Source organism: Manis javanica, chromosome 5 (genome assembly GCF_040802235.1).
Source record: "Manis javanica isolate MJ-LG chromosome 5, MJ_LKY, whole genome shotgun sequence".
Taxonomy (NCBI): domain Eukaryota; kingdom Metazoa; phylum Chordata; class Mammalia; order Pholidota; family Manidae; genus Manis; species Manis javanica.
In genome coordinates, this window is record NC_133160.1 from 142,325,654 (window position 1) to 142,343,693 (window position 18,040).

At 39.5% G+C, this 18,040-nt stretch overlaps 2 protein-coding genes across 9 annotated transcripts in view; one reads left to right on the plus strand and one right to left on the minus strand.

Annotated features, from left to right (window-relative positions):
* Positions 1-4,797, plus strand: part of TMEM156 (transmembrane protein 156) — a 31,905-nt gene extending 27,108 nt beyond the window's left edge. For both annotated transcript variants that reach the window (XM_017643446.3, XM_017643453.3), the window contains 2 exons: positions 2,084-2,186; positions 4,081-4,797. In XM_017643446.3, coding sequence (XP_017498935.2) covers positions 2,084-2,186; position 4,081 — 104 coding nt within the window. In that variant the 3' untranslated portion in view covers positions 4,082-4,797. The remainder of the gene's footprint in view (positions 1-2,083; positions 2,187-4,080) is intronic.
* FAM114A1 (family with sequence similarity 114 member A1) overlaps positions 1-18,040 on the minus strand; it is a 111,341-nt gene that overhangs the window by 4,533 nt on the left and 88,768 nt on the right. Inside the window, exons 13-15 of one of the 7 annotated variants that reach the window (XR_012131761.1) lie at positions 10,911-11,002; positions 10,050-10,163; positions 8,110-8,252 (exon numbers count right to left, since the gene is read on the minus strand). The exons of 1 other annotated variant lie outside the window; for it this stretch is intronic. Coding sequence is in view for 3 of the 6 variants with exons in the window: in XM_037002660.2 (XP_036858555.1) it covers positions 10,859-11,002 (144 nt within the window). In the remaining 3 variants the exon portion in view is untranslated. 5 more of the 7 variants (XR_005057077.2, XR_012131760.1, XM_037002661.2 and 2 more) reach the window with 5 other exon arrangements.

The window sequence follows — 18,040 nt, forward strand, 5'->3', positions numbered from 1 at the left end:
CAAAATGTAGACCATGTACACAATAAACACCATTAGGGAAAAGTTATTCACAGTTCATCACAGGTAAGCTGCCTTTTCTTCTAATAATAAGGAATTTCTAATTACTGATGAAGAAAAGGCCATAAGTCAGTAAGCAAATGGGTAAAGGAAAAGAATGGACTGTTCACAGAAAAGGAGATACAAATGGCTCTTAAACATATGAAAGGTTGTTCACTCAGAATAAATTCTTACAAAAAATATTTTTTCATAGTCTACTATGTTTCAGTAATACTGGCCTTCTGGCTACAGGAGACACAGTAGTGAACCAAATAAATAAAGACCTCTGCTCTCACGGAGCTTATATTTAGGTGGAAGTGCAAATTTAAGCTGCACTGAAAAGCCATTGGCAGCTATCAGATTGGCCAAAGTCCAGAGGTTTGACATCACACTCCATGGCAAGAGGCAATAGGCCCTCTCATACTCTTCTAAGGTAAATTGAGAGACTTAAATAGGTACAACTTTTATGATAGGTAATTTGACAATAACTATCAAAGTTACAAATATATAAGCCCTTTGAGCCAGCAACTCTATTTCTAGGAATTTATCCTAAAGACTTACTATATAGAAGAGAATTGACATATGTACAATGTTTCTTGTTAGTGTATTTGCAATATCAAAAGATCAGACACAATCTAAATAGGAGGCTGTTTAAAGACATGATATACATCCATACTATGGAATACCAGGAAACTGTAAACAGGAATGAGGAAGCTCTCACTGATGGAAAGATCTCTAAGCTATATTATCAATTTATATATATGTATAGAGTGCTACCAACTGTGTAAAGGACAAAATAACATATACATATATAATGTATAAATTTACATATAATCTATCCATCTATTATCTATTGATCTATTTATCTCTCATCATCTATTTATCTACCCATCTCTCTATCAATACACAAAAAACAACCTTGGTTGTGGCAGAGGAAGAGAAGAAGGAAAAGAACTATGAGATACAGTGGGCAGTGGTCATCTGGGATATGGGATAAGAGGGAGACATTTTGCTGAATATTCCTTCATAGTTTAAAATTTTTTAACCATTAGAATGTATACCTTATTCAGAAAATTAAATTGAAAAAATATATTTTTCTTACCAATTTTTTTCTAATTAAAAGAATAAAATTCTTTGAATTTTCATAACATTTAGAAAATTAAATCGAAAAAATAAATTTTTCTTGCTAAAATTTTATCTAATTAAAAGAAAAAAATTCTGAGGGAAGGTTTGACAGTATTTCTATTTTGGTAACCTCTGCCAGTGTTTAAACATCTTCATGGACAGGAAGTGTTATATTCCTGATTATGCTTGAATCCTCCTTTTTGATTTCTGTTCTTAAGTAGCAACTACCCAAACTTCTCTTTAAATTTCTCATTTCCATCCATGTTCAGGGCCTTGTATAAAAAGCAGGGACATTTGTGAAGCTAACACTACCTAGATAATGTGGAACTCAAGTTTCAGTACAAAAACTAGAAAAGCAGGACCCCAGATCCCAGTGGAATGAAAAAAGATACCATAGGCCATGGACATGAAGTTTTCATCTCCTACCTTGAAGTCAGTTGAAGATAACAGAAGAATTTGATAAAGTCACATAGTACTAGAATGGGACCAGTGAGGTTGCATCTAATTTGTACCTTTACTTCTTGGTAAAATTTGTCCCTGAAATCAAAGATATCATTAATATTCTCCTTAGGGACATATTTCAATCAAATATGAGAGAAGAAAATCTTTGTGGTCAGTTTCCAAACAAAAATTCTTTTCTTGCTACTTGACATTAAAATTTTTTCTCTATGTTGCTTCTTCTTAATTGTGCTTCAGGTCTTGTGCCCAGGAAGTGAAGGAAGAGAAGGAATGAAAGGAAGGAAACAGAGTTGAGAGAAAGGGGTGAAAGGTGTTAGAGTTGTAGGCAGGATGTGTAGTGACTGGTGAAAACCTTTTTTTCTAGACTGAGGGCATGGGTCTCTTACTACATTAGAAAACGTTGTTTTTTTGCCTTGCTATTGACTAAATGTAGAGTAGAACCGCTCTCCTTCTTAAATAACAGAGACCACGCACAGGCTGCCCTTGTCTCAGGTTAAGGAAAGGCTTCCTCCAATACCAGAACTGGAAGTTGCTTCCACGGTGCACCAGCAAGATCAATATACATGGTAAGTGATGACTCAGTTTTATTGATGATATGACTTTATTATTATAAACACGAATATATATCCAAGGAGGTGTAGTTTGCCTCAAACTGCATATCTATCTGGATGCATGCAGGAGAAAGAAAGTGATGAACTTGCAAAGCAGTTCATATGCATTAGACAACATGAAATAAAATCACTATTTCCTCCAAGGTCTAGGAAGAACCAGTAAACTAATCTCTTAGTCTGTTAAGCAATGTGTGCCCCTGAGATGTCATCTCATCCCCTGCCATTTGTTTTCTGGGGTTGAGTCATAATTCCAGCAAGCCAATTGTTATTTAATTGGAGCATGAGAAAAGAGAGAATGGATATTTATGAAGCAGGACTGCCCACAGACCTCAATTACCAAAATTAAATACTTCTTGAAATGCAACATCTGATGATCTGATTAATGTGCATTGATTTCCATGTATTTGGATCAAAAACTGTTAGAACTATCTTTGAAATTCTTTTCATTAATTCAACAAATATTTATTAAGTAGCTATTATGTCAAAGCCATTCTAGGGGTATAAAATTATAACAGGGAAGAAGAGGGACACTGGCATTTCTTAGTATCCTCGTACTGTGCTTAGTGGTGATAGGCTAGATCATTTTCTCTTCATAATACTTGGGTAGTTGTTGGTCAAGATCCTAGCAGGAAACCAGTGGTTATACATGAATTGAATAATTTTGAGGAGAATTTGATAAAGGGTTTATTCGGCTAGGATGTGCCCAAATGGGACACTACTACTGTCCCTAAGAAAAAAGAGGCAAGGAACCCAGAGAGACACACACAGAGGCAGACCCCCCTGCCCCAGACACTCCATGGACTCTGTGGGGATGGCGGCCTGACAGGAGCTGTGATTTTTGGTCAAGGGACACAACAGTCTGTGGTCCCTAAAGAGAGAATAAATATTCCAACTTGGTTGTCCTCCCTCTCCCCAGTGGGCTGACACTTCCCAGTGGCCAAACCCAGCCAGAGCCAAAGGACACTGGAGTCAGACTGTCCTTCCTTGTACAGTGGCCTCCCTGGGTACCAGGTCGGGTGGAGAGCAGATCTGGAGAGGCAACCAACAGGATCCAGCATAGGTGGCTCAGTATATCAAACTGGCAACTAAGTGCCAGGGAGACTAATGTAGTCAGGTAATTGTTCTAATGACATATTACTGGATATTGTGCTTCATGCGTCTCATTCTGGTCCTTGTTCTGGGATGCTCAACCTTGCATAAGAAGATATCCCCTTTGTTCATTCATCAAATTCTTTTTGAGCACCTACTGTGTGCCAGAATTCTGCTACTCACTGGCAAAAACAACATGCAGTCAGTGGAGGAACTGGATTATGGAACCCCTAATTCCAGTAGAGTGTCAGGTAATAAGATAGAGGTATTCACAGGGGAAGGGGAAGCATAATGGGGAGACCCCTTATTTAGAGGGCATGTTGACAAGCATTTAATAGATGTTCAATAAGTATCTGTTGAGTGAATGATTAAGTCCCAAGTTCTATGTCTCTGCACTAGAATCATGGAATGTTATAACCAAGTGAAACTTGCACTAACACTTATGTTTTCATTTTATAGAAGTGGGAAATAACCCAAACATATGGTAGTGGCAGAGGCTAGAGGATAGTCTAGATTTTCTGGGTCTCAGGCTGAGAAGGTTATTACCATTAACCACAATGTCTTTTTAGGGATATAACAGAAGTTCCACTGCATAACACAGGATCAGAAAGAACTCTTAATGATGTTAGGAAGGTCTGGGTATTCTTATAAGACATAGTTTTAATAAATGGTTTTTAAATTGTTTTCCACTAATTCTTTTCACGTAATAACCAAAACTTTTGTGTGAATAATATTTGCCTTTTTTTTTTTTAATCTTCAGAATATCTTTCTGAATTTTTCTGGAAAATTTGGACTGAGCCCTTTTGAAGAAGAACACCCATAATTTTATTTTGGGAATGAGTTAACTGGTAAATACGTGGATCCAGCTGAGGATGCATAACAGGAAACAGTAGGAAAGCTGTCCGGTTGATGAAAACTAGCTCACGAGCACTTATTTTACCCATGAGACAAGGTTTTTCAGGAAGCCATTATGAGTCATGGAAAACTAGCTGATGTAACTCATGAAAAGCAGCGAGAGAATGCTTACTCTTCCTGTTTACCCGTCCTACAGCTTACAATGGTCCCAAGATTTTGATTTGGAGGAACCAAAAATAGGGTCAAGGACGGAAATCCTTCCTCTCATTGTCCCACACTGCATATTCTTATTTGATGGGTTTTCCCATACAGATGGTTTGTTTCTATTCGGCAAATTACTTAAGAGGGCTGGGATCCTTTGTTCATACATTTGTTTGGATTTACAGATCTTGCCTTCTTTTGGCACTAAGGATGTTGAAAAAATTCTAAGATACCAAAATAAAATGAATTTAGGTGAGATATTAAGTGAAAATTGAATGTTTAAATTGAATAGCGAAATGTTTCCTCTGATTCTTTTGGCTTTTTCATTTTTTAATAGCTGTCATTGTTGCCAAGAGTAATTGTAGTTGTTACAATCAAAGCACATACAGACAGGAGGGCAGAACTTCATGCTGAAAAACAGGAGGGCAGAACTTCATGCTGAAAAATAGAAAAATACCTTCCCAGAGTTAAGGTGGAATTTAATCTCCTGGTATCATTATATGGTTAAAATTGCTTATCTGAGTAGCTTTCCAGAGTTCAACTGCAGGGTCAGATTTAATATTCAACACCTGCCAGAAATGAATGTTTTTGCACATAGAGGTTTTTCTGGTACTCCATTTTTCTTGCTAGATAAAAAACAGATTCTAATCGTAAAATTTAGGGATTAAAGATTTGGCAAATGGAATTCTATTAGTCTCAGTTTTTCTTGTCTGTGTATCCCTGGTTAATAGGTGAATCAGGCTCAGGTCTGGGATCATTCAGCAGGAGTTTAGGGGTGTCACACTATTTGAGGTACGGATATTATACATTCTATAAGAAGTCAAATTATTGTTTACTTGGGCACCACCTATTATGTTGAAGCACATGACTTGGAAATCAATGGGAACTTGGCCCACAAAAGGCATAAATTAAGCTTCAAGTTCTGTTAAATTGTGGTAGCTTTCTGGAAACTAATTTCACTTATTTGTTAGAATCATAAACTTTAACAGATCCTTTGATTAGCATTCAGAGATGTGGGTGGCCTGCTGTTTGCCCACAAAGAGCTGACAATGTGGTGGAGGAGGCAGGATATGCATACCACTAGTTGTGCAACTAGACACAATAGGGTAAGTTTCATTTACAGGTGCCATGCTTCCTGCTGAGAAGTCACAGACCAATAGGGCCATTTCCAGTTGGGGGTGATCAGAGTAGGCTTCTCAAGAAGGTGGCTTTTTAGCGGCATCAAAGATGGCTTTTCCTGATGTCTCAAAATAGGTCAAATCTCCCAAGTATGTGCTTTCTCAGCCCTCATAGCCCTTCCATGTCTGTTATTTACAATTATTTTCGCGGTTATTAATTAATGTTTGTCTTCCTCTGTAGATTAGTTCTGCTCACCATAGGATCCCAGGCAGCTAGTATGATGCTCAGCTCACAGCAGGTTCTTAATAAATATTTGTTGGATGAAGAGCTGTTAACTGATCTCCCTTAAACCTCAGGCACATGCCAGGTATACTTTCATTTCTTTCTCACAGTGTCTCCTGGAGATAGGTGTCACTACTCCCAAGGAAGCTGAGGCCAGAAAAGCTCACCAATTTACCTACAGCCTCAGGACTAATATGTGGATTCAACCCTGGGTCTGTCAGGCTGCAAAGCTGGTGCTGCTCTCTGTACCTGCTCTGCTGGGTAGAGATGGGGCAAAGGGAGCAGGTCACTTGGAGGGGGTACCTGAGAAAAGGGGCTCCAGATATAAGCACTAGCAGTGCTCTCTCCCAGGAGTGCAAGGGGTCACTGTGCTCTTGAAGAAGATATCTGGCTGGAACTGCTTCTTGGTTGCTGGCCCTTTATGTCTCCTTTTCCCTGGCAACTCAGCTCTCTTCCCCATCTAAGTAGCTCCAAAAAAGAATGAATCTGTGGTCCTCGGTGCCTGGTGTGGTTCATGGCTTCCAATCTCACCAATGACCCTGGCTTTTAGCACACTCCGCTTTTCAACTGGTTCTAAATCTGACTTTGGCAGATCCTGAGCCCCCTCCTTAGGACTTGTCACTTAATCCTGTGTCTGTGGCTCTCAAGGCAGGTGCCCTTCCTCAACTGCGACCCATACTCACCTCCTTGACCTCTGTGTCCCACTTAGTAGCCAGGATCCTCGCCCTCCATGCAAATCAATTCAGGTATAGATTTAAGAGGGTGGAGAGACAATACGGCACCATGCTGGAAGGCTGCCAGAATGACTCAGTCATTGAGCAGACACTGGAATTAGAGCAGAAGGCGGCATAGATAGGGGAGAAGATATGAAGGGAGAATTGGTGGCATATGGAGAATGATCTGATGCAGGGGTAGGGCAGGGAAAGGGAGAGAGAAGAGATACAGATGACAACCCTCCAGACTTCTGTATGGGGGAAACTATATTGCCCAAATTTATAGCTGCTAGTTTGGGTTTCCAGAAGAATTTTCATTTTTCAGAGGATTCTCTTCAAACTCTACTTTTATCCTAAACTTAAGTTCTACTCTCTCCCTTTCTCTATGCAGTCCTCCTGATGCAGCAGTCACTCTTTAAGACCACCTTGCTCTTCCCCGCCTTGGTTCTGTTGCATTTGCCCTGTCCTTCCATCTGTAGGATCCTCCCTACTCTTCAAAGGCAGATAGGCTACCTTGTCCACGGAGCTTCCCCTGCTCACTCGAATTGGAGGACTCTCTCTTTTCTGTGTTCCCCTAGGATTTAGTCCTCTTACCACAGTACTTCTCATATCCTGCCTCACACCACAACTACTTGTAGTATGTCTGTTTCCCCACCAGACTGTGAGTGAGAGTGGGAACCATACCTCCAGTTTCTGAGTCCCAAATGACAGGTACTCGCTTCTTGGTTAATGGAGTTTGACCGATGTTGGTTGTAAATTCAACATAGTGGTTACCTCTGAGGGGTGGGGAAGGAGATGAGACTGAAGATCTACATACCATTAACTTCTTCCACATTGGCAATGTTCTTTTGTAAACTTGGTGATGGGTATGTGAGAGTTCATTGTGTCATGATTCTATGTAGCTTACTATACTTTGAAATAACACTTTGTACCTACTTGATATTTAATAAACCAAATTTTACAAAAGACAAATATTGTATGAACTACATCTTCCTTTCTTCCTCTGTCAGTAGATAGCTTCTGTCTGTCTGTCTCTCAACTACATTTCTTTCCCTTTATGTAAAACATGGTAGAATAAAGACCTGAACTCAATTTTCTGACAGTTTATTCTTATAATTTGACTTTGCTTATTTGTCTCTTTTTTAAAATTTTATTCTCTTTTTGGTCTACATCTTTCTTAACCATCTCCAATGATTTAAGCTATTCTAATGGGTGGCGATCTTACAATAATAAGTAGAAGGAAGCTCTTACATTAAAAAAATGTAAAGTATGTTATCAACTAACCTAGATGCATTTTAAAATCCTCTATAAACTTTAGAGATCATGTACTTTAGTAAAGACAGAGTAGTCTAGACTTCTGTGATTTGAAGACAAGATGAAGTGTGTATGCATGGGAGGGGGAAACAAAACATTTTGGCAAAAAATAATACTTCATAAAATCCTTTGGGTGAGTAATTTCCACACTCCCTGAGAGTTAAGGCTGTCACTGGAAGGAAATACGGAGAAAACAGAATCACTTCCTGTAAGAATACGGTTTTGTGGGTTAGCAGTTAAGACACTTTCATCCGAGAATAATAACAGGTCCATGTTGAAAAGACTTAAGTGATGAGAATACTTACTGTCTTGCATAATAGAAATTTGGAAGAGGATGCTTCTTGGTGAATTCCAGACCTCACATCCCCAAGCACACAGGTCCTTCCCTCCTTTTCTCTCTGCCATCTTCAGTGTGTTGATTTTGTCTTCAGGCTTCCCCTCTCATGGTCTCAAGAAGAGATTTCATTAAATGGTGCCATAGCACCAGCAATTGTGACATCCTTATACCACAATGTCCTTTTTAAGATTAAAGAAATTCTTATAAGAACCACTCCCAACCTGAAGATTTCTCCTCATGTCAGAGAATCCAGAATTGGGTCACAGACCCATCCTTAAACTGACCAATGATGGGGGATGGGGCCACCATGACTAGCATAGAAGGATAAAGATTTGCCTGGTGCCTAAGGAAGGGTGAGGAATTGACCATCAGAATGAAAAAACAGGGCTCTGTAAGCATGGAAGACAAGTGACTGGTGGGCGCCTTTGTCAATGTTTCTCCTCAGTTTCAAGGAGAGGTGCAGAGAGAGACTAAAACCAAAACATAGTCTTGTTTCCTCCCCTAGAACAATCTCTTGAGGCATGGTAAGTGTTTTCATTGCCCAACATTTTCTGATGGGTGTCCACAAAGTTGTCATGGGGCCATTATCTCCCTCCAAAGATACGTCTATTTTCACATAGAAAAGTGGTATCAGTGTGTGATATTACAGAGGCAGGCACACATTATCATGAAGAGCTGCATAATAGACATTATCTTTCTCTCATAAGGTCAGGCCAATTTCTTCCTGCAGAATTACCTCTCACACATTGAATGATGTCTTGGCGAATTGTTAATTAAAGTTTCCTATCAGCCAAGGAGTGACATGTGACCCAAGCTAATTCCCAATCTCAAAACTTTGATTTTAAGTGCAGTGACATGAGGGTGGAAAAAATGATTTCAGAAGCAGAGTTGAGTTTTTCTTGCTTTTAGACCTGCCAATTTACCCCCTACTGCCACACTGCTCTGTTTCTGAGCTTGGCTCTCCAGCCTTCCCTTTGATTCTGTGAGCTATCCATAATATCTTTGCAAAAAGATCCTTTTCCTCTTAAGTTTACAGAATTGGTTTCTGCTGACTGCTGGATATAACATCTAACATCTATTTTATTTCATAAAGTCATAGGATGTCTGAGTTGTAAGAAATCTTATAGATCAACCAGTCAACTCTCTCATTTTACAGCTGAGGAAACTGAAGCCCCCAGAAGCTGATGGGTTTCACCCAAGGTCACATCACAGAGCTGTCAGTGACCAAACTGGGAAAAAGACAAGGTCTCCTTTATCCAAGATAGTGCAGTCCGCTTTTTAAAAAGAGTCCTTTTTAGTATAAGTCACAGCCCTGCCCAACTTTCTCTCTCACTGCAATGTTTAATAAAGAATAGTGACTTAAAAATCATTCTTTTCTCCCAAACCAACAATTTGCTTTGTGTAGTTTAAAAACTTATTTTAGAGATAGTCCTTTCAAAGAATGTGGCATCTGGTAAAGATAGGCATCAGTTTATATCCTTATATGGAGCCTTGATCCTTTCCAGCTCTTTAAATGTTTATTTTCCCCTTACATGAAATTCCTCTTTGGAAAGGAAGTAGTTTGCTCTAGGGAAACATATGGGCTAGGGTTCTGAAGATGATTATTTACCATTTCTAAGTCTTATTTCTAGCTGTGCGCATTTGGGGAGAACCTTCCAAGACGCTAAAAGATATATATATCTGCTCTGGTTTCTGGTTGCTTTAGGGCAGTCATAGTTCATACAACCACTGCTAAAATAGCTTAATGTTGGGGAGTTGGGATAGAGATGAATAATAATGGTGCTAATTATGTGCCATGCACTTAACATGTATTAGTTAAGTCATTTTATTTCACCCTAGAAGGTACATAGTATTATCATCTCCCCATCTTAAAAGTGAAAAAATTAAGGCAAACAGAGGTTTAGTTACCTGCTCAAGGTCACATAGCTTTTGAGTGGCAGAGTTGAGATTTGAACCCTGATTTGGTTTCCAAGTCCATGCTCTTAACCCTCTGCTCTGAGGCATCTTAATCACAGAATTTCTCTATGGAGGTAAAAGTAGATTCTTTTTCTTAGGAAAAATGATAGTCTAATAGAGGCAAATGCCTTTTTTTAAAATTAAAGTATCATTGATATACAAACTTATGACAGTTTCACATTAGCAATATTGTGGTTTCAGCATTCACCCATATTATCAAGTCCTCACCCCCCATTGCAGTCACTGTCCATCAGTGTAGTAAGACATTATAGAGTCATTTAGTGTCTTCTCCGTGCTGTATTGCCTGCCCCATGACCTACTTACATTGTGTGTGCTAATTATGATGCCCCTAAATCCCCTTCTCTCTCCCTCCATTCCAACCCCTTCCCTTTGGTAACCGCTAGTCCCTTTTTGGAGTCTGTGAATCTGCTGCTGTTTTGTTCCTTCAGTTCGAGGCAAATGCCTTTTTATAAGCACCTCTAACAGGGAGTTATGTGTGGTGAATCTCTTGTGCCCCAACAATGCTCAGAGGGTATACTTAGAAACAATACTCAACCACAAATTCTGCTATGTGGCAAATGCCCTGTCTCCACCCACGTGACAAAGTACCTCTAAAGGACTCAGTTATTTTGTGGCTCTGAGAAAAATTGCACACAATGAAGCCTTCTGCTTTGCAAACTCATAAAATAGGATCAAGAAGTAATATTTTAATGAATTATTTAAAAGAATTAAATTCTTTTTACTCATCTCAAAGACATGAATTACAATGCAAAACTACCCGAATATTGATAATGAAGTCTGTGAACTGAGTACCTGAGAAGTCCCTTTCCACTTCTGAAGTCCAAAACACATTTTTGTACTTGAAACTTGCTACAGAGAGACAGGAAATCATCTTTATTCCATTCCTGTTTTGGCAAAAGGACAACGTAGGTTTTTCTTTTTAAGCAATATATCATAACAAAGTTCCACTCTTATCACAGGAAACCAACAGTGCATAACGATTATATCATGGTGAGATTTTTTTCTTATGTTATTCTTTATTCAGGATGAAACATTCGTAGAAAAAAAGGGTACTTAAAAATGCTATCTATTTTAGTCAAGTTATTTAAATAACAGTCTAATCTTAGAAGGAAAGCTCTCCATTATTCAGTAATTGTTGCTTTTTTACAGAATAATTAAATCAATGTGAGTAAAACAAAAACATTTCAATGGCATGTTTTAGTTCCAGAAATTTCATCATAGACAGAAATCACACAGGCTGTGTTCTAGAGAATCTGCTGGTCTGGATGAAATGGACGGTTGAGGAGCAGGAGGGGGTCAAGAGAAGGAGGAAAAAGTAGGTTGGTTATTCTGCCTCTCTTGGAAGCCAGTTGTAGGAGCCCTGGGCTTGTGGGCCTTCCCTTCCCAGGGGCCCAGATTGCCTACCTGTACCCCAGACAGGCCAGTGTCTGAGACACCATCTTTCCTTCCTGTTTACCACCACCACCACAGGTGAGCAGTGCAGAACCTCCCCGACATCTCAGGACCCAGACTTAATTGATTAGCAGCTTTTTTTAGTGAACTTTAATTGGAGTTCATTACATGTTAAAGCCTTGGATGGGTCCCCTTTTGATTATTAACATATTGCTGAAGTGGAGGTCTTTTATTTATCCATCTGGTTGTTAATATGACACCTACCTCGTGTCAGGCACAGGCCCATAGCAGAGACAGGTAACCCAAACAATTACAATGCAGAGACCTGAAACCCAGACAATTACAATGGAAAGGGCTGGGTTGAGCCTTACTTCATTGAGGGGGTGGTTTTCTCTGTCTTTGAAATCCCAGTCTCAAGCCAGGTGCCTGAGGTAAAAATTACCCAGTAAATGTTTGTGCACCTAACAAATGGAGTGCTATGGGAGCCCAGACACCTAAATCAAGAAGATGGAAGTGAGGGAAGACTTCCTGGAGGAGAGGACACAATCTGAATCTTAAAAGATAAATTGACCAGGGCAGAAAGAAGAAGAAACACTATAAAGTGCAATGGTGTACAGAAAAGGAGGCTCTAATTCAACATCTCTGTCCTGCAACACACACACACACACACACACACACACACACACACACACACATGGGTTCCTGACATACAGGAAACAGAAGTATGCTCTCTTTGCAAATGGTAATAACTACACTATTATCTGTTTCAAGGACAATGAAGTAATTAATGTGAGAGAGATGGGACTTTGGTAAGCTTGAGAATGCCAGAGTTCTGCAGGGGAAAATCGACAGTTCTGTGATTTGTTGTGATATTTTTCACACTATATAACTGGAGTTTGTAACTGCTTAATCAATTAAAGATTAAGTAGTCAGCCTTAAATGCTACTGTGCAACTGAAAGAACAATTTATTACAAGAAAGGTTATTGGAAGAAAGCCAGCTTGCAATCAGAGGCCCACCAGTGTAGGTAGCAGTGGACTGGGGCTCCAGAACCGGGCTGCCCTGCTCAACCTGGAGAAAGAAAGAAATAGGAGCTCTTGGAAACTGACTGCGGGTTGAGGATGAAGAAAACCCCCAGCCTCTGCTGACAGCAAGGCTTCTGGCAGAAGTAACACTACACATACAACTAAGACAGAGACTGTAGGAGGAGGGGAAAGATGATGAATTCAATATGGACATGTTCAGATTCAGTTTAGTGGGACATTCAAATACTAATGTACAGGTATGTGGCAGGAGATTGAGTCTGTGATGTCAGGGTTCCAGGTAGAAATTTGGGCATCCTCAGCGTACAGGTGGATGGTTGCAGAAACCATGGATATTCCTACTGGATTTCTTGGCTCAAACTGATTTACATAATTTTGGATGAGAAAAGTGCATAGTAAATTCCAAAGGGAATTCTATTTTACTTGGTAGAGTGGACAACAGTTGCAATAAAGTAAGTGTTTGCGGATCTACCAGATGGATATATGCATGGATGGATGGTTGAATGAAGTTGAGGAGGTTAGGGTCATGAAAATCTGATGTTTTCTTCTTTTACTTTACTTCATGATTTGTTTGGTTTAGTTCTGGAAATAAAAAAATATATGACTTCTTAAAGAGGCAAAAAGGCAACATTTGGATGCAATACATGGAAGATTTTATTCCTGCTTTTAAAAATCAGGGAGCCTTTCATTGTCTAAGCCAACCAATTTCAGACCATTTGATGTATATTATTGCCATTAGGTATTAATGCCCTAGCAATGACTGGCCCACTGCTGCCTTCACAGGAAACCCAGATGGAGACGATCAGCCGAGTGACAGACTGGGAACTGTTCAGCTAGCAAACATGTGCTTTCACACGTGACTTCTCTTGGGGAAATGTGAGTCTTGACTCTACACTCCTTGCCAGAGACCAAGTGGTTTTAAAAGAAGGAGAAGTGTGGGATACCAGGCATTAGTTTGTAAAAGCCACCTCTTATATAAATGGTCATACCATGTTCTCAGGGGCTGCAAAATAGACCAAGACTTTAACAGTCAATCACATCAGTACCAAGGAAATACACAGAGAAGGTTAAAAACAAGTCTTCCATTAGCATTGATGGATAATTTTTACCTTATGAGGTTAAGTTAGTTCTGACCCTTCATGAATCATTGAAGATATGCTTAAAATGCACAGTTGTGACCAAAATGGTCAAAATGTGTTCATACCTCTCTATAGACACCAAATGATTTGGGCAATGCCAAGGAAATTACAAATCCAATTTATAGTTCAGGAAGGTCATCAGGACTCAGATTCATTATCTGCTGAGACTTTGCTTTCCATTTATTACTCTCCTTTGAGTGAAATGGAACTGCGGAAGCAGAGCAGAGACCTCAATTCATTCAACCCTGACACGTTATTTGTGTCTACAATTTCGCCATAAATTTGGAGAAGGAGAGACAGAAATTGCAAATGCAGGGATTTAAATCCCCTTGTGCTACATTTGTCAAGACGAGCAGATTGTAAATTGCCTCTTGCAAATATGATATGCATTTGGGCATCAAGCTAATAACTCTGAACCACAGACACATTCATTGGCGTGGTGTTTTTCTCCAGAAGTTTCTGAAATTACTTCTGTAGTCATTACATGTCCCAGAGCTGTTCAGGTTTAGCAGGAAGATTAGAAAGGCTATCTGGCTAAGGAAGTTGGAGTCTTTTTTCAATGAGATGGAAATGACAAATTTTTCTGTTTACATGATCACAGTCTTCATAAACTATGTATTTGGAATACTTGGTTTAGCTTTCTGAGGAAAGCAAGGAGAGATGTGTACAGTCATCAAAATTGTGTTAGAACTGTATATGAACATTGGTGATGAAGATATCCCAACTATTGAGATGCTCTCACTCATATTTCTGGCCCTTCTATTGAAAAATAATCTGTGTATTTTACTTAAGTCTTTGGCAGGGCCCTATCCTCTCTTATCTTTCTGACCAGAAGCACTTTTATTTTGCTTCTTGTTTTGATTTTTAAAAATTTCATTTTGTGAGCCATCCATTGATACATTCGCATTATACAAATATTTAAACACTACAAACAATACTAGAGTCCCCTCTGATTACTATTGCAAACTCTGACATTCTCCCTGACACTATTGCAACCCTTTTCACCTCAATCACAAGCATTGTTGATAGTTTTGTATCTTTCTAGATCTTCTAGGGGAGTATGTGTATATGTGTGTGTGTATGTTATATGTAAATATATTACAAGTACCATACTGTAACTCTTTTTTTTACTCATTGATGCATCTTGGAGTTCTGTTACTACAAAGATGTATTCCAGTCTGTTATGGGCTGAATGTTTCTGTCCCCTCAAAATTCATAGGTTGAGGCCGAATCCCAGATGTGATAATATTTAGAGGTGAAGCCTTTGGGGAGTAATTAGGTCATAAGGATGGAATCTTCATGAATGGGATTAGTGCCCTTATAAGAAGAGACACAAGAAAGCTTGCTTCTTCTCTCTGCTCTCTGCTGTGTGAGGATGCAACAAAAAGCCATTTGCAAACAGAAAGTTGGTTTCCACCAGATACTGAATCTGCTGGCATATCACTCTTGGACTTTCCAGCCTCTAAAACTGGAGAAATAAACGTTTGTTGTTTAAGCAGCCTAGTCTATGGCGTGTTTGTTATAGCAACCCAAATTGCTATGACACAGGCTTCTCTTTATTCTTTTTAACTGTTGTATAATATTCTACAGTATTGAAATACCAGTTACTCATTTAGTTGGTTCTAATTTTTTCCCTATAGTCTATTCCTGCCTGATTAAGAATCTTGAAAAATTCCTCAGAGTGAATTCTTTTAAGTAAAAAATATAAGTTCCATTCACTTTAATGGAAAAAATGTTTATGCATTTCTAAGCCCCCCAAATCCTACCCATACTGTAACACCTAATACCATTCAAATGGATACCATTACTCCTATTGTTCACTTAAGATTTTGATGTATTTGTCCATTCAACAAATAATAACAGCACCTACTATATGCCAAGCACTGCTTTGGGTGCTGGGAATATCATAACAAACAAAAACTATCCCTGTTTTTTGGAGCTTACATTCTAGTGCAAGAGACAGATAATAGACAAGTAAGTAAGATGGAGAGGATGTTAGGTAGTGATACATCTTAAGGAGAAAGAAAGCAGGGAAAGGGAATATAGATATCCCCCACTTTTTGGAAGTTTGTTTTATATCACTTTGCTTTTACAAAAAAGCTATTTCAGTACCTGTTCTTGCTAACTGAAAAAATCTGAAGAGGATTTTCACTTTTATTTAAAAAAGGTGAACAGCAAAAATAGCATTTAGCATTTGTTTTGCAGTGAGCCTTTACAGAGGCAGCACATACCTCGATAGTGAGAGTGACCCCACCAAGCTCCTTCCTCGAGAACTACACTCAGCATCAGGCCACCATAGCTTTGACCTGTGTCTGTGAAAATCTGTGCTTTACCCTGATGTGTTTTGTGCATCCATTAACTAGCAAGATGTGTCCTAAGGTATCAGAAAAGCCTATCAGAGGTTAATTCTGGGGTCTGCGAATACTAAAAAATTTTCTGTATAAATTACTGATTTTTTTTTAATGTTTTTGTTTTATGCCATTTTGGTTTACCAAAGTTTTCATAGGAGCGCTCTACTTCTTTTGCATAGCAGGGGGAGTGCCTGTATAAAATACAGTGAGTGTTGCAAGTAGACTTGAAGAGACCCCACTGAGAAGGTATCTTTTGAATAAAGTGAGGGCGGGACTGTGAGGCTCTCTGGAAGAAGTATCTTACACATTCCTAAGATGCCCTCTTGGATCCAACAATTCTTTCTGACGGAAGTGGCTGGAGCCTTTCTGCCCTGCAGTTCATCATTTGGTTTCTTGTCCCTTATCACATTTTTCTAGCAGTATATTTTCTCCCAAAGATAGCAGACTAGAGCTTTCCTGCAGAAATGTCAAAAGGCAACCATAGTTTTCAGTGAGAAATGGATCAATCAATGTGAAGTTCATAACATGAGGGAGAATGGAACACATAAGCTATTCACTTTCTCTTGGATCAGAAGCATCGGCAGGAAAAACTTAGTTAGCCCTTTCTCTCTGACAGGGAGATTTATGGAACAATTTGTCTCTGCCTGAGGCCACAGGATAAAGAAGAGCTCAGGTATTAGCTGGAAGAGAACTCAACCCAAGGGAAAATGCACAACTTTTGCTTTGTATGACCACGTATCTGCTGTCTGTGGGCTCTGTGTAGCATTTTATACCTACCTAGATATAAAACCTTGCTCTTCCAATTATTAGTTGGATAACTCTAAACAGATTATTTTAATTTCTCCGAGCTTCACTTTTCATCTGTAAAATGGGTATGATAATAGTAGCTGCCTCATAAGGTCGATGTTGGGGATTAAATGAGATGATGGAGGTAAAGTGTCTGGAACTCAATAAATAAGGATGCCACCATCCCCATCATCACAGTCACCGTGACCACCACTACCACCACCATCAGGGTCACCATTATTTCTTGGGCTTACTAGACAACAGCACCTAGGTCAGGGACAAGAAGGAATTATTTAGTACATCTTTAAAAGGTTTATCAGTATCTCATAGAACCTGAAGGTTCACCTGAAAGGCTGCCTAGGCAAGCTGTTAATCTTCAAGTCAAGGAAAGCATTAAAACCCCAATGCTCCAGGCAGGTGGAAGAGGGTTAAGGATTTTCGGGAAGGGTGGTTTACAAATGGGCTTCCCTGGCACCAGAGAAGGGAGAGGGGGAGGAGGAAATGGAACCATTTGAGGAATATCAAGGGTACCTGTGAGACAGAAGCGCTGTGTTGATGACGGCCAGGAAGCTGCTTGATGTAAACGTCTGTGAAGCGGTGAAGAGGCCTGTGGGGAGAACAGTCTGGGGGCCTAAAACTGCACTTGGCTTCATTGCGTCTCTTTAGTTCCAGTTTGTTCTCTGTTGCATGGAAACAATGGAAGCTGACGAAGCTGACGACCACAGCTTTCAGCTACGAAGCTGACGACGACAGTTTTCAGCTACAAAACCACCTCTCGTGGATAAAGAGAGCTAAACATCTAAGTGTTCAGATGTCTCTAAAAATAACGTTAGGTTTCTCTTTTAGGGGAGGCTGTGGATGATGGTTTAAAATGCTAGCTAGGCAGGCCAGACTGACCTGGGTTTGAATCCTAGCTGTGTTACTAGTTGGGTAACATGGGGTGAGTTATGCAGTTTCTTTGGTCTCAGTGTTCCCCTTTGGGAATACTATCCACCCAATAGGGTAGTTACGGAGATTAACTGGGATGATGCATATGAGACACTCAGCATCGAGCCCAAGCTCATAGTAAATACTTATGAATTACTGTTATTGAGATCTTCTGGATGCATTGTTTTCTGGTGGGATAAATGGGGAAGGGATAGTATTAAGTGTAGAGAAATGGGAGAAGAGATTTGTAAAAGAAAGGCAGAACTTTAAAAGCTGATGCTGAGA